Genomic DNA, 17,692 nt, shown 5'->3' on the forward strand with positions numbered 1-17,692 from the left:
CTGCTGAGCTTTTTCATTGTGGTAGTACATTCTTCACAGCAATTAAGTTAAATTTGCAGTCATTTTGCACAGTAATTGCGCACTGTAATTTACAATTTCTTCCCCCATGCTTTCGCAATGCTTTATACTAGAATACGTACCTATGCCTTTACTATGAGAATCTTTTATAAGGGTCCTGAGTTGATTATCTGGTAAAGGCACGGCTATGTGGTGTGCAGGGTGAGTTACAGAGTCAGGGGAATGCTGGGGAGTCAGGTTGCCAGTCTTTGCTGGTGATTCCACAGGGAGTGTCACCTTGGCTTTGCCACTCTTGAACTTTAGGGAGGCAAAAATGTAAGGAACTATCTTTTCACTACCCTATACTGGTCCAAGCTCACCAACATCCACTGTCGAGTCTAAAGAGGCAAATGGATTAGGTGTGGAATGGGAGGATGTTCCCCACACTACAAGAAATTATAAGGATCTTGGATTTGTTTGATTACTGAAGGTTAGGGTTGTTGGGTTCATAGTTATTATTTTAGTTAATTTAACATGATCCAGCAACATGAGACCCCTGCTTGTCACTGACTAATCATTTTTTTACTTTCCTGAACTCTCCTGCTTTAGTGGCTTTTTATATTCTTGCTGAGCACAGTTAATGACCAGAGGGTTGAATTATCATGGCCAGCGCTTACAAACTTCAGTACTACCAATACTTTTGGGCTTTAGTAGTGTGCATTTTTGGTTAGAAGTCTCTCTTTGTTTAAGTTAAAGTTTGAACAACAGGGATGCAGAGAATTAATGATAGTTTTGCCTCTTGACCACAGACCCATTACAGCTGCCACTATACTATTGCATTACAGTATGAGCACAGTACCTTTTTAATAAAGCAATGCAGTATTCATGAGGGTTGAGTGTAGTCTTGCAGGACTAACATTTTTTGTACTTATTTGAAATTGTCCTTATCCATGTATCGTACTTACTATGTGCTCTTAATGGACTGTGCTTGTATATGCAAATATTTTTACTGTAAGTTTAACTGCTCTTAGTGGCTCGCTTTTAAATGTAATTATTTACTGTATTCTTTATTTTGCTCTTATTTGAATTTGATCTTATTTTCTACTGATTTTACTGTACCTTATAACTGCTCTTATCTGTAATGTGATATTCTGAAATGTGATAGTTTACAATGTGATATTTTGTAACAACTGTAAGTCGCCCTGGATAAGGGTGCCTGCTAAGAAATAAATAACAGTACAGACTGTATTCAGTAAAGTGTTTGGGAAACCCTATAAACAATATGTAACATTGTTGCACTTATTGCAACTATGCAGCTTAAATGAAGAGTCATTGTCAACACAATGTATTAAGGGGAGTGGGAAATCCAGCCACATTTTTCTTAAACTTCTGTTATCCTCAGTGACCTCCAAAATGTATCTTTTGATGTCGTCTTTACACCTTGCCTTTCCTCTGACTGTTTGATAATACAAGGAACGCTCTTGTTCTGCTTGGAATAACTTGAGGCATCTTTCCACATTAGACCCATTCTCCCTCATGCTCCTTAACTTTCCTCCATTGTCTGATTTCTGGATTTTCCATTCATTTTCAACATGATTATCAATTACAGGTTTCTAAAAGAAAATACCTTGAATGCTTATCTTTTTGAATTACTGTAGTTGATTGTGACATAAGTGGTTTTCTGTTCAACATTGCCTGTCTGAAAACCAGCTCTGGTTTCGCTTTTCATATGTCTGAGTGTGTGTGAATGTTTGACTCAGTAATTTCTACCCACACAAAAGATAGAGCCCCCAGAATTTTTGGTCTTTGTGTGTTTGGATACATACTACATGATAAGGCACTTGATCAAAAGCATATACCACTTTCCTAAATAAAATGTTTAACACTAATTATGCCAAAAACACATTTCAGTCTTTCACACACTACTTTACCTAAAGTAACATTAGGTATGGAAATCCTGACATTGTGTTTACTTGGTATGCACATGCTCCATAAATAGATAAACACCTTTTAAGTTCTGGATGTGTCTGTTACTCACATTTAGAATGTGCTAATTTCATCACCATATACGTATGCAATAAAGCCCGACAGGCCGTCCGTATACATCGAATATACGGAAACCTCATGGCAGGAACGTGGGAAGTGGGGGTGCTGGGGGTGTGGCCGCACCTGCAACTTTTCTCATTAACTTTAGTTTATGAATGAGCATTTGCACTGCCTGCAATAAAGTCATGAATCAATGTTTCAACCAATTAGTATTGCCGTGTGTGTGCTGTCATTTAGTATTTCAACCAATTACCACTAAGCATTGCTATTCGAGGGCGATGTTCATTGTTCCAACCTGTCACTGATAGTATCAGCACCAAGCACTGTCATGCGAGTGACAGTGTTTACTTACAAATGTGTCCTGACCTAGCAGCTAGTTTCGCTGTGATAACTGTGTGTTTAACAATGTGGAGTGGCAAAACATTAAAAATGAATCTCTGTAACTTCCAGAACCACATTTAAACAGTCGAGAATAAAGGATATTTAACTGTTAACATGTGTCAATATATTTCTCAATAAACAAATCATAACCTTCCTGCATTTCTTTTTACTCGTAGTAAGAACCAGTCCATGTTCTATATGCCATTTATTTTAATTTAATTAAACCATAGAAATCGTATTCTAAACTCCTGTCTTCTCTGTCAAGTTCTTTTTTTAAAATTCACTATGCCCATTTATAACTGTTACTGCAACAGCCCAGGCCAGTGAGGTACGGTAATTTCCATTAGTAGGCTCATACTAGTACTGTATTTGGAATTTGAGATTTGTTTTAGTATGGATTCAAGTAGAAAGTGACATTTTATGTTTTCGGTAAGAACTCAGAAGAGACGTTCAATCATTAAGGAAGGTAGATTAACAAGGTAAGCTTACATCTGTTTTAATGGATGTATAACTGTGTTTCTTGCTACGGGATGACAAACTGCCATTTTCATTTTTAGCTTCCAGTAGAAATTTTTTTTTCCATTTTTTTCCGTTGTTGATTGTTACATTCTGAGTTGAATAGTTTGTAATTGACCACAATGTAATGGGGGAGTTCCAAAATGTAAAAAAGAAATGCAAGACGTATATAAAAGGAAGGCAGGGAGGGATGCAAGATGTTTATAAAGGAGGGAGTGGGTGAAACTACTAAGAGATGAAACAATTGAAATAAAAACACAATCTAAACAAATCAATTTACTACGATATTGACTTAAATTTTTCTTTCACTCTAAAGAATTAGTCACAGATAAAAGCAACGCGACTAGCTCGATTGCTAACAGGTTTATTGCTCTGTATCCCCGGATTGCAATTTAAAATAGCACCCCTTTTAATGCAAACACATAAGATAATTAATACTTCAAGTCATTTCTTTGTTAATTTTGCTATTTGTTAAGTTTAACAAGCCGTGTGTATCCAGACAGGATATCTGTATTTTACGAAATCAGAGGTGTGTCCACATCCTCCTCACAGTGAGAGAAAAGACATCAGTTTTCATTAAGGAATGTAGAGCTACAAAATATTTGAGCTTGATTTAATCCAGCCCATGATTAAACAATGCTAATTACAGCTTTACAGAACTTACAGAACTTTCCCGATTAGCATGGGTGTCTGTAACATGTTTTCAAGTCTGATCTGTGTTACGTTAGAGACCAGCACAATTTATAATGTGTGAATAGACCTATTAAACGTGTCGAATAGAATGAAAGCATTTTCGTGCCGAAGATTAATGTATTTTATTTGTATTTATTTTAAAAAGAAATCTAAGGACAGTAGATCTGATTTGCAACATAGTTTATACGTTGTCTTGTTGCTTTGAATCTTACATAAATATTTTTAGACTTTGTGCCGCTGTGTCTTATTCCTTATGAAACTCACTTGGTCTGTGCATATTTTGATGGCAAAAAGCACACAAAATGACGATTTTGTATATATTTAAATATTGCCCGAATGTGCCCCCCCCTTTCATTTTCAGCACCCCCGGTTTGAAATTCGTTCCCGCGTCTCTGCCTCGTGGCGTTGTGAGGCATGAGACGAAGTCGAGTGCCTCCAACCCCTGAGAAGTCTGTATATTCAACATATACGGTCACCCTGAAGGGTCTTATTGTATTTATAATCCAGGTCAAACAGTGGCTTTGAAGAAAAAAAAAAGCATACATCATGTTTAGGGCAAATTATCCTTATGCCAATAAAGTAGTCCAATGTATAACTACACACAAAGTTAAGCTGAGTAAATTAATTTTATTGGAACATTCAAAAGAATTTGTATTTTATGATATTGTGGACATTGCCATTGAAAGATACACCAGGGGGCAGAGTTGAGACGGCACCAAGTTATTTTTTTTCCCTGACGGAAACAGACACACTGTTTGAGCAGAACAGATGGGAGGAATAAAAATAAATACAATGATGTCTTGGATTTCAGTAGTTTTTCATGGTATGTGTCTCAGAGGGGTGGATAATGTGCAGGTGTTTTTTGTGTTTTTCTGTAGCGTTTACAAACCGCTAAAATACAGGGTGACTAAGTATAAAAACAGCGATTTTTGCTATCTTCCAGTTCATTTAATTGTTATTTATCCAAATCGTCTACTTACTACTTTGGGATTTTTTTGCAGGTAATTGGTCACTCAGTTTCATATTTACAGCTGTACATCTGTAACTGTAAAAGCAAGATGGCTTCCGTCTGACACTTCAAATTCTGTGAGGCAGCGCAGTGATTTAGAATATGTGACAAGGTCCAACTGTCAATATCCATCCAATATACGGACAATATACGGCTGGAACCTTGGTCAGCCAATCACATTGCTTGTTTCACGTTCTATTGCCAGCCCTGGATTTTCTCTCTCTCTCTCTCTCTCTCTCTCTCTCTCTCTCTCTCTCTCTCTATATATATATATATATATATATATATATATATATATATATATATATATATAAATAAAGGGATTTAGGGTGTCAGTTGATTAACAATAGGCTACAGAAACAGACTAAACTAAGTGATGATAGTAACCATTACTGGGTCTGTAGGGCCTGTTATAATGTCAGAGCAGGAAAAGACAAGGCAACATGACACTTGTATCCTTGACCCATTCTTTTCACCCTGCTATGTCTTCATGTTACCTGAAAGGTGATCAGCACACCTGTGTGTGACAAGTGAAGAAGAAGTATGTAAGGTTCTCAATCATCACTGAGGTGCATTTCAAAAGGATGTATTCTCAATGATTGTGTTCTATATAGAGACATGTATATGAAAGAATATCCTGAAGTATTCCTCCTGAGAGTTTAGTTACCAGCATTTAAACCAGGGCTTCTCAAACTCGGTCCTGGGGACCCCCTGTGGCTGCTGGTTTTCATTCCAACCGAGCTCTCAATTACTTAACTAGACCCTTAATTGAACTGATAATTTGCTTAATTAGACCTTTTTAGTTGTTTTCAGCTCTTGAATAGTTGCATATTTCAAATTAGCTATGGCATTTTATAAGTAACTTGAACTGCAATTTTTTAAGATCTGAAAACAAGTAGAAAATGTCTAATTAAGTGAATTATTAGTTCATTTAAGAGTCTAGTTAAGTAACTGAGAGCTCAGTTGGAATGAAAACCAGCAGCCACAGGGGGTCCCCAGGACCAAGTTTGAGAAGCCCTGATTTAAACATATCATACTCTCTTTTATGTATCCTTTTTAGGAATAATAATATATTGTACTATTAATATAACAAGTATTATTAATACTAATACTACTACTACAATGGTAGTATCTAAATAATAAAATAAACTAAAACAGGAGGCAGTATATTTGCTCCTATATTTGTTAGAAGAAGCTGTAGCATTTTCAGAGACTGAATACTCATCAAAATTTATTGTTCTTGTACTAACAGCAAAAAATCACCCAATTTGTTATGTCTTGGGATGTGGGTTTCAGCTTCGTCCACAGGCTTACTAGATTACATGGCTTTTTTGTTTTGCTTTTTTATATATAATGTAGGTAGCTCTGGTTTGTATTTAATGGTCCGTTTGTTTTGCTTTCCTGTGACATTAAATATAGACGTTCTGCTAGTGTTTAGAGGGGATAAACATATTTTTTTGTTGAACTGTTTTAAATGATGCTTTGACAAGTGGAATTATTTTGAAGATGGACAGACGTTACCAGGGTTAAAAGGTTGGATCCATTAAGTGACCTCCCCTTAGATAAATTGTATGCAGGATAAAGGCTAATGGTCTGCTGGCCCTGGTGGTCCCTGACAAACAAGACTGATAGATGCAGAAAGGCAGTGCAAGGCTGGTAACACTGACATACGAGTGCTACACAGCAAACATGCTATAATGAACTTCTCGTGTCGTTTTAGGAGATGTCAACTGATTATACGTGGTAAACTTGTTTAGTCAAGATAGATGACTTTATTTCTTGTTTAACTGTATCATTAAAATGAGTCTGCTGTTAAGTAACTAAGCTTGATCCAGTCACTTTATCTCCCCCATGCCAGCTTTGAAATGAGAGCCAATTTAGTTTTAGGAATGCCCATATTGGATTCAAGTTAAATAAGGGTTATTAGGGTTTTTATGGTGCATGTTTAGCATTTAAACACAATTTGTGTCTAATTAATAATTTAAATATAGTTAATGTGAAAGCTTCAAAATGTAATAACATATATTGTAAAGATATGTTCGGTCAATTTAATGTTTGCTGTTCTAAAAAAATAAATTGAAAAAACCATCATCTGTAAAGTGACCATGGGACATATTTTTACCATGATTGTGCAAGTCCTTAGTTAACTAATATTTTTAAAATGAGAATTCCACGTTAATGTTACAAATGAAAACAGAAGTATTTAAGAGACCTTGGATTATATTAATTAGTTGTTTGGTTCTAGTTTTGTGAATTAAATTCTTTTAAAAATAGAAGTTAGGCTGCATTCACACTGGGTCAGTTTCAAACGGACTCAGTCTGGTTCGTTTAGTTTGAAACAATGTATCAACGTGCTTGCTGTTCACACTTATCTGCAAGCAAAGGGACCGAGTTTGTTTGGATGTGAACTAAAGTTCGTTTTTTTGGCCTTTTCCATTTTTTCAGGAGCGAGTCTGTTTGTGTTCACAATGCAGTGTGCAAGTGCACTTGGCTCGTTTATATGGTGTGTGAACCAGATGTTTACAATATCCTGCAAGGCATATTGAAAGATGGCAGCTCTGGTTTTTAATATAGCATGTTTTAGAGTATTACATATTGCTGTAGAAGAAAGCACTGGGGGAGCACAGCGCTAATTTATGTCTTCAATGCCTACAGTAGGAGAATAATGCAATTCACGCAGTTCTGCACAGTTCTCCTACTGTCGACCATTAAACAAAGTAATTTAAGAAAAGACTATATTTGATTGTTTTTTTTAGTTTTGTCCAGTTCGGCTTGGATTTTGGTGTCTGACGAAATTTCCACTGTCCAGATTTCCACAGTGAAAAACTGGGAGTTTTTTTTTCTCCAATTCAATGAGCTATAGCAACTCTGAAGCCATTAAAATAACAGTGTACCACAGTAATAGTTTAAAAACTAAACATTACTCTGCTATTAGAGCACACTGATGCAGTTTTGTACTTAAATTTAAAAAAAAAAAAAACTATTTACAATTTTATTGTTATTGCTCTATTTGTTTCCTCAGAATATGAACTAAACCACATGAAAAATGTTTACTTCCTAGTCAGGTTACCTTGTATAGTTTGTTTCCTATGTGCAAAAGGACAGAGTCCAGCAGTTGTTCACATTGACGTTTAGCAAGTGAAAGACTTGGTGTGTTTTCCAAACGGACTGAGACCACCTCTTCAGGTGGACTCGGTACGGTTCGTTTCCCAGGCGGACTTTGTTGTTCACACTTCACACCAAACATACCGAACTGTACCGAGTGTGGACCAAACCCTCTAAACGGACCCAGTGTGAACACAGCCTTAATTAAAGACCTGAATTAACACTTTGGACATATGCTGTAATTCCACTTCACTTCCTCATTCTTATAAAGCTAGTAATAATAACACAATCATGTATCTGTATGTTTTTAAATCTAGATACCAGGAGTGGGGAGTCTTCCATCTTATGGAAAGGTAGTAAAATAGTAGTTAACTAAAAAATGAATTCTCTATTACCTGTCAGTAGTGTATCACAGGGGTTGGGTTTGTGGTTAAACCAAAGTTATTGTCTTTAATAAACACTGCTCTGAAATATCTGCTTTTGCTTGTGGTGGGGATTTGTTGCTGCACAGAAGGGGACAAGAGCTGCAATCATGGCAACTGATACTAGTTTTGAAGAATAGCCAGTCTTAAACCACACAGTCCATTTGTTGTGAGGATAGCCATTAAACTCGAGTGGAACTACAGATGCTGAATTGTTCTGTAGGTGTAACACAGGTCCCACTTAGGATAACATCTTCCTTCTTCTTATCTATGGCTGTCTTGTTTGTGGACATTTGTTGCTAACCTGCAGATACAGTTTCAATAGATTATCAGGACTGGGAGCAGAGCAAAGTAGCCAAGACTGAGAATGTTTGGTGCTGAGTGAAGCAAGGCGAACATTTTTAGCAGTTTATATCTTAACAGTTGTTGCATGTAGCCTACACACTACAAATACAAAGCAAATATGCGTATACAACCTACAGAAGCAAACACACTGTGCACAATAATTTCACAAACCATTTCATTTTACAAAACAAAGTGCAAACAGAAACTAAAAAAAAGCACCCAAACAAAAAACCTGTATTGCTTGTTTCTTAGCTTATTGTAATAACTTGTTACCTCTAAGTCACCGTGCATAAAGGCATCTGTGAAACAAATACAAGGCTATGCTGCTGCTGCCTTCAAACCAAAACTAAAAGCTTATTACTGTGCTGAGAATACCTTGTTTCCAGCTAAATATGGCTGCTCGTTTTCACTGCGTTTTCTCAGCTATTGCTAACCAAAGATATTCTATTAAATAAAATATCTTTGAGCTAACCTTGGATGTATTTTCAGATACTTTCAAATTATTAGTAAATTGTAACATAATATATGCCACTGATTCACTAGGTCAATGTACAGACTAGTATAAGTATAACTCTAAGTTCACCAGTAGTGGACATTAGCTACTGGGAGTCACTCACTTGCTAGACTGCATTCTGAATAGGACTGCCCGTCTTCTTTTCAACCTCCTTGTGTGCTGTTGGAAAAGGATTGTCTCCAGCACCACGCTACACTCCCGCAGGCGTACAGGCTCCAGCACAGGGATGTTTGGTTTAAAGTCTTCGGATTCTTCCTTCCCTGGTACCATGAGATCAAACTCTACTTTAGGGAGCTCCCATTTAATATGGATAATTTCCAGCACCTCTTCTTGTTTGACAGGAAGGGGTTGTTCTGTCTGGTGGATCTCCAATTCATTGTGCTCAGCTTTAATCTCAGAGACCTCTGGTTTAATGCTGTCACATTGCATCTCACAGAACTCCTGTTTAATGGGGAGGGAATCCATTAACTCTCTAATGGGGACAAGTTCAAGTTCAGGGAACTCCTCTTTCATCTGGACAGATTCCATCTTCATGCTGTCCATGGCATCACACTTGATTCTGTTTACTAGCTGCCAGGAAAAAAAAGGTGTTTATTTAAATACAGTGCTATTAAGGCCATTAATAAGAGGCCGACAATCTGCCAATAGCAAGGGTGGCTTTACTATTGAAGGGACGTAGAATTTCTTGAAATAAGTTTATAATACCATAGGATTTTTAACTGTTGAAATAGTTTACAATTTCATATTTATTTATTTTTATTTTTTTTGCAAGCGGATCTAATATATTAATATATTTGTTTTAGTTTTGTAACAGTTACATACTCTGAGTGTACAAAACATTAGGAACACCTGCTCTTTTCATGAAATAGACTGACGAGGTGAATCCAGGTGAAAGCTATGATCCCTTATTGATGTAACCTGTTAAATCCACTTCAATCAGTGTAGATGAAGGGGAGACAGGTTAAAGAAGGATTTTTAAGCCTTGACACAATTGAGACATGGATTGTGTACTGTATGTGTGCCATTCAGTGGGTAAATGGGCAAGACAAAAGATTTAAGTGCCTTTGAACGGGGTATGGTAGTAGGTGCCAGGTGCGCCGGTTTGAGTTTGTCAAGAACTGCAACGCTGCTGGGTTTTTCACGCTCAACAGTTTCCCGTGTGTATCAAGGATGGTCCACCACCCAAAGGACATCCAGCCAACGGCAGGCCAGTGGTCGAAAACGGCTCATTGATGAAAGAGGCCAAAGGAGGCTGACACGAATTGTGCAGAGCAACAGACGGGCTACAGTTAGTCAACTGACAGTCCAGTACAACATTGGTGCCGAAAGACCCATAAAAGAATGCACAACTCGTCGTACCTTGACACGAATGGGGTATGGCAGCTGACTTCTTTCAGCAAAATACAAGAAACTGCGTTTGCAGTGGGCTAAGGAATGAAAACACTGGACACTGGAGGATTGGAAAAACATTGCCAGGTCTGATGAATCCCGATTCCTGCTGTTCCACGCTGATGGGAGGACTAGGGTATGGAGAAAACCACATGAGTACATGCATCCATCATGCCGCGTGTCAACATCGCAGGCTGGTGGTGGTGGTGTGATGGTGTGGGATGTGTTTTCATGGCACACATTGGGCCCCTTGATAAAAGTGGAGCAACATTTGAATGCCACAGGATATCTGAACATCATTGCCAATCAGGTGCATCCCTTCATGGCAGCAGTGTATCCATCTGCTAATGGATTTTTTCAGCAGGATAATGCCCCATGCCACAAGGCTAGGATTGTCCAGGAATGGTTCCATGAACATGACAGTGAATTCAGCTTACAGCAGTGGCCTACCCAGTCACCAGATCTCAATCCAATTGAGCATCTGTGGGATGAGATGGAACGAGCTATTCGGAGTAGAGATCCACTACCAGCCAACTTGACACAACTGTGGGAAGTATTGGAGTCAACATGGGCCAGCATCCCTGTGGAACGCTTTCGACACCCTGTAGAGTCCAAGCCCAACAAATTGAGGCTGTTCTGATGGCAAAAGGGGGTGCAACTCAATATTAGGAAGGTGTTCCTAATGTTTTGTACACTCAGTGTACATTATATATATATGGCAGCAGTGCACATATATATAATGAGAGAGAGAGAGAGTCAACTGTCAGTAGTACAAATTTCAGGGGACTAGCAAAAAAAAAAAAGAAATCTTTTTACCAAGTTGAGGAAACATACATTGCAGCATATTGCAGAATACTGTACTTATACACCGTTCAAGCCACCCTGAACTGCATTTCAAATCTGCATGTCCCAGCTGCTGTGCAGATTTCTTAGGTTTGTGTCTTAGAATGGTTCCAGACACAGGCACATTCTGACCAGGGAATTTAAACCATAGAAGCAAGGCAACCTCAACATCAGGGTATTAATTAAGCAAATCGGAACAACGCCGACGACTTGCAGTTGCATTCCACAGCTTTCCTAAACTGACTGATCAGTAGTTCCAAAACAGCACTAGGATACAGTGTACATATACAGCGAGAATATCCAGACCTGCGCTGATGGTCTCTGGTCTTGCAATGAAGCTCTGCGTTGCGTAATGTTTAGTTTTTTAGGCTCGTATCAGCCACTGAACCCTCAGAATTTTTGAACCAGAGGTTTATTCTGGGAGAGAGAAAATAAATAAATATAATAAAGCAGCTGCACAATCCACGCCTGGCTATGATTCACTGCGGAGAAAGCAGCGGAGATCAATACAGTAATACTGATAATATTACACACAAATATCATAATCTGATCAGATTCGTAGCAGCCAGAGAGAACAGTAACACAAGTAAAGCGCAAATGGTATCCACTCCTGTGGTACAGCAGTATTCTTCTTCTTCTTCTTCTTCTTCTTCTTCTTCTTCTTCTTCTTCTTTTTCTTATTATGTATTTATTAGCAGATGCCCTTATCCAGGACGACTTACAATTGTTACAAAATATAACATTATTTTTACATTCAGTTACCCATTTATACAGATGGGTTTTTACTGGAGCAATCGAGGTAAAGTACCTTGCTCAAGGGTACAGCAGCAATGTCCCCCACCTGGGACTGAACCCACGACCCTCCGGTCAAGAGTCCAGAGCCCTAACCACTGCTCCACACTGCTGCCCCAAGCAACACAGGCGAACCCTGTGTATTGATTCACACAGCAAGACACTGCAGTAAAATACAAATTAGATTATATATATATATATATATATTTATAACTATTACATTTTTTCACACAAACATCCCGTAATAAATCTCTCTCCTCCAGTACCATGCTGCTTTTGATTCCCGACATGCACTTGGTGATTTCATCAGTAAACTATTTACATGTGTACATAAGAGCGAGGCAAAACCAAAACAAAAATCTCAAAACAGCTACATGTGTTGCTGGATCACGTGCTGCCAGTGTCGCCAATCCCTAAAAATAATAGATGAATGCAAGAAACTCTTTAGAATTGCCCATAATACTCATAATACTGCCCATAATGCCCATATTTCTTTTCAATGATTACACATGTCTAATTGTAAACAGAAGCACAAGGAGGGGGGAGCACTCCTTCACTTCTTTCCTGGCAGCCCCCAGCTGTGATTGACAACAGGCCTGTAGCCCCACCTGCACCTCCCAGGGCTCCTCAAGTTGTTCAGTGACCTCAGAGGGCCAAATAACAGCCTACATGGATGAAGGACTATGTGACTGACTAATTGTGTTTAAAAAGGGGGGTTGGGGGGATGTTATGTTTAGAGTTTTGCATGTTCGATGCTACAGGGGTGACGTAAAGGGGGACTGTGTAAAGCGGGGGACTGCTGTTGGTCCTGTGAAGACAGCGTGGGCTAGGAACACAGAGTCAGGCAGTCTAATATAAAGCTACCTGTTACTGAGTGTTTGTTTTTACATTTAATAAACAACAACGTTTATAAGTACAAGAGTCTTGCGTCCTACCTGACACAACACATGGCTCTGACAAAAGTATGACTTTATAGTGTAATACTGGAAGGAAAATAAAATGCATATTTTTCATGGTAAATTGCAAGGAGCTGAAAACAACTTTTCATTTTTGCTTACGAAATCAGCACTCGGCTCGCCAACGCCCGCCATTGCTACAGTACACATTCCAAACACACACTCATTTTTCGCAGTTCCCAAAATATTTAAGACAGAAAATCGACTATAGATGGAACACTCCCACCCCTGCATTATTCGTGTTACTTGACAATGTCAATAGTGGACTGAACTGACACCATGTCGATGTGTATCTGATGGATAGGAAAAGCACAGAGAGTGGATCCTATTGCTACTTTGTACTTAAAGCAACATACTTGTAAAGAAAAAGGACTAAAATAAATAATGCAATGGTGCTCATCACACAAATGCAGTTTTAACATAACCTAAACCCTAAAACAGTGTCATAGGTAGACTATATCTATGTCCCTGGAACCTGCTTTTTTAGGTCTTATTTTCATTTGTTAATGTGTATTTCATGTTTCGTCCCATCAGTCTTCTAATCTACTCAGTGAGCTAAAGTAAACCCATCACGACAACCAGAGCTTAGTGTGTGACAGGAATATGTAACCAGGTTCCTTGACATTGTATGTTCATTAACTTACAGCAGCCCAAAGGTGTTTGCTTTCAAAACCCAACCGGGGACTAATTGGACTTGGGCAAAGCTCTTTATCATAAGACTTGACAGCTCTCACCATTCATCTCAGGAGTAGGTTGTGTATGCTGTACAATATCTCCCATGGGACTGTAAAACTTCTCTCTGTTCATCAGAGCTTTAATTAATACCCACGGGATGCAAGTCTTGTGACAATATCACCAAATTGCATATATCCTGTTTGATAAATTAAACTGGCTAGAACTGAATCCCCTCCGAGGACCCCTGTGAGTCCTAGCCTCAAGCCACTTGCCACAAGTGGTCTGACAAGTCAGGAGGTATTCAGGAGGTACAGTAGATACCTTATGGTCCAGTGGATCATTACACTGATCTTTGCTTTTAGATGCCGTCGTTTTGCTGAACTCAATTATTTTTCAGTGTGGTCTGCGCCTTGAAATAGTCATGCATTATCCTGTTGAAATCACAAATGCTCATTTTAAATATTCTCGGAGTGTTTTTCGGTACTGAAAAAGGAGCTGGGCTTACTGATAAAATGTTGGAAATTGCTCAAGGAGAAAATGATTTAAATACAGCCCATGTCTAGGCCTGTAGTAATGGAAGGGCCAACCAAGAAACATTTTGGTGGTTGGGTACATCCTAATAGCTCACCAGACATAAGTTAGAAATCGAAGCCTGTAAGCTTGGCACGAGTTGTTTTTGTGTAATTTATGCTGCTGGATTAATTTCCCAATTATAAATGTTTACTTTGGTAAACCATGGTAAAAGCATATCAAAGCATGCTAAAGCACAAGTAAACATGATAGAGTGAAGTACATACACATTGTAAGCTATAGTTAAGCACAGTAGTAAAAGCATGTTAAACTACTGAACAAATGTACAGTACTATGGTAAAGCTTCTTAAGGGGCACTGCAGGTCTTTTCTGGTTGGCAGTGCTTGAGTATTTGAAAACCTACAAACTTCCTTTTACCGGTCAACAGTTTGGGCCTGTCAGCCTGACATGCCTAAACAAATTAGAAACTCCTGAGATCAGTCACATGAGATGCTTATTTTTCTTCGTAAACTCTTGCCTTTGAAGTGTATGTGGCCTTCTTTAGTCACTATCAATCTGACAGCAGAGGTGCTCACAAAGAATCATATTTGTAGATGAACTTGGTTATTAAAATAAAGTGGAAATAACTCAAGCTAGCTTATGTTAGTGCCTCATGGATTACAGGGCATGAGTCATGCTGTCATTACTTTGCTATGTAATAGTAGCATTTATCAAAATGGAGGCCTCCAAAAGAGTTAATGGAGACATTCCTCCAATTAATAGATAATTTTGGAGATGGCATTGATTACTGTGTAGGAGCCCTTAATAAACAGATAAGAGATTGCACAGAAATATACCTTTCATTGTGTCAACAAAGGTGGGCACTGATTTCAAAACATGCTCTGCTGGGATAAACTCGGATCCTAATTTAAAAGGGGCAAGCTTTTCCTGGACTCACAGCAGTTTAAAATAGCTCAGCCATTAGTGGTAATATTTTGTTTTTCTTGGTCTGCTCAACTTCCCTCTTGGCTTTGAAGCCATAAGTCTGTTCCATTCCTGTTAAGAATGTTGTTTTTTTGTTTGTTTGTTTTATTCAGTTCAAATTCCAGGACAATTCTTAAGGTTTAAAAATTTTAAACTGATGTCAGTGGTGACAGCTCACAAAAAAAGTCAAGCTGGAGTGTGACAGTGAATAGTTGATTTGTGTGACCATGTTCTTAAACTAAAGTTAATGGTTTATCCACAAGTTTAGCATGGGTCCCATTCATAATCAGTGGGCTACTTTGATCCATGCTTATTCACTATTACTAATTAGATTCTAGCAGCAGCAGCTGTAAAAATGTAGGAATATAATGTTAATCTTAAGGTTCTGGTATCACAATCTTTGTATGCTTATTGTATAGCTCAAAATAGTTTGCTGTGACGATCACCGTACGCATTCTGATTGAACCACCATGGTTACATTTTAGCACGTCAAGCAGTTGTTACAGTACATATGAAATGCTGATGCGTGCTGTACATTTTTACTTTACAAGTGGGTCATTCCACACTAAATGGACTGAATTTGTGGCTCTTCCCCACCTCACTGTCTTAGATTCTTTTGATATGTCATACGGATGTATCTGGAAGCATTTTAGGAAGAATCCCAAAATATTTGCTCTCAACTCTCATTATTTTTGAAGTTAGGAGCCTATAATGGGGGGCTGCCTGTGACGGACGAAAATAAGCACTGAAAAGGGGTCACGTTTGAGGTCATGTCAAAGCATTCAGGATATCTTCTTGATACTTTTTCAAGAAAAAAGTGCCATCTTGTTCTTGTCAGAACTCCTGAATCATTGTAGTTATCACCTCAGTAGTTTTAAACATGGTCCTTTTTAAGTGTTCCTTTTCATCTGTTACGGTCACATCCCATTATAAGCCACTCCCAGGTACATTCATATGAGATATCAAAAGAATCTGAGAGGGTCAGGTGGGGACAATTGATGTACGAGAATGACCCAAGTGCTGTATTCAAAGGTGCAGTTCTGTTTTTATTTTTATGCCAATATATAAACTTTTAATTACTACTAATTCCATTGTTCATTGTGCCTTCTTTGTGTTCAGTCTCAACATAAAGTCTACTTTGTCAGTTTGTTTACATTTGCAAAAAGTTAGTTTCAGGTGCAGTGCATTACAAACTCCCTAATCTTGAAACCTGCTTGGGTCATGTTTGCTTCTTTTTCATTCTGTGAGCCAAAACATCACAGACCCACTACTACTTGCAGCAGAACAACCTTATAAATGCTACAGGAAGCAGCTGGAAGGGTTTGGAAATCCTATCATGCAGTCAAGCAGTTAAAACTACAATTTTGTATGCTTTCGTTGCATGTCTTAAACAATGGATGTTCCTAAATAAATAAACACAGAAATATCTGCTGATGAATGTGGTAAGACAAACAGTATAATTCTAATTTCCCCTCCATGTTTTGTGGCAGGTTACCTGTCCAAAGTGTTGAGGAATTACACAGGGCATGCTTGTGATGGGGAGTACATCTCTGTGCGGTGCCCTCACCGGACTACCATCAGCATCCAGGCTTCCTTTTATGGCAGGATGCCAAGCCATCAAATGTGCCCGCCCCTCTACCCACATTCCAACACCAAGTTATTCAAGGAAGACACATCCTGTTCAACTGTTACCTCACTTCAGGTAAGTGCTATCAAAGCTGTCCTTTTAGAGTACAAAATGTATATCCCTAAGCACCTCTATAGAATAGTATTGCTTAATAAACCGTTATATTGTAACCCACAATCCAGTTGGCTAAAATTGGATTATACTTAGGGCTCATCATTTTCGGTTTTTGTTTTTTGGTCACGTGATGTCCCTTTAAAGTTATATTGAGCCGACTCTGTTTCTTAAACTACCCGGGTAGGACCTGGTGTCATGCGGGTCAGAGAAGCAATTTCACACTGCTTTTGATAAAGCAGGGTTGACCTGTGACAGACACAAGTAAACAATATGCGTATCAATGCCCCGGTGTAGCAGGGCAAGAGCCCTGCACATGAAGAGTGGGTTTTGTGTATATATTGTAAATAGTATTGCGTAAATGTGTGTAACTATTGTAAATGATTAATTAAGTACCTGCTGCTCCTGGGAGAGCCTGCCTGCTGTGTGCGATTGCCAGCTATGGATAATCAGCAGGTAGGTGTGTTCCAGCACAACATCAGGTATAAAGAGGTCCTGTTTGCTCAACTCAGGGCTGCTGCACAGCCAAGGACAACGGGCTGAAGGTCGTCCACGCTACCCGAACATAGAGACCGAAATCCGTTGCTGAAATCCTCCATTCGCCATGATGGTGAACCGGGATCGGAGCCAAAAGAAGAAGCCAAAACCCCAGACGGCCGGAGTCGGGTTTTGTGTTGATACATAAAGATTAGTTCGGGGACGGTAGATCCCTATAAAGTATACAGAGGTGAGCAAGCAGGACCTCCATGCATTAGGGAGTAGTGCACGCTGTTTTTG

General features: G+C 38.7%; 1 protein-coding gene across 1 annotated transcript in view; it reads left to right on the top strand.

The window, feature by feature from the left end:
• Nucleotides 1–17,692, top strand: part of LOC117410965 (protein eva-1 homolog A-like) — a 105,260-nt gene that overhangs the window by 16,233 nt on the left and 71,335 nt on the right. The window contains exon 2 of the mRNA XM_034017942.3: nt 16,668–16,879. Within this exon, the coding sequence (XP_033873833.2) occupies nt 16,668–16,879 (212 nt within the window). The remainder of the gene's footprint in view (nt 1–16,667; nt 16,880–17,692) is intronic.

Source organism: Acipenser ruthenus, chromosome 6 (genome assembly GCF_902713425.1).
Source record: "Acipenser ruthenus chromosome 6, fAciRut3.2 maternal haplotype, whole genome shotgun sequence".
Classification (NCBI taxonomy): domain Eukaryota; kingdom Metazoa; phylum Chordata; class Actinopteri; order Acipenseriformes; family Acipenseridae; genus Acipenser; species Acipenser ruthenus.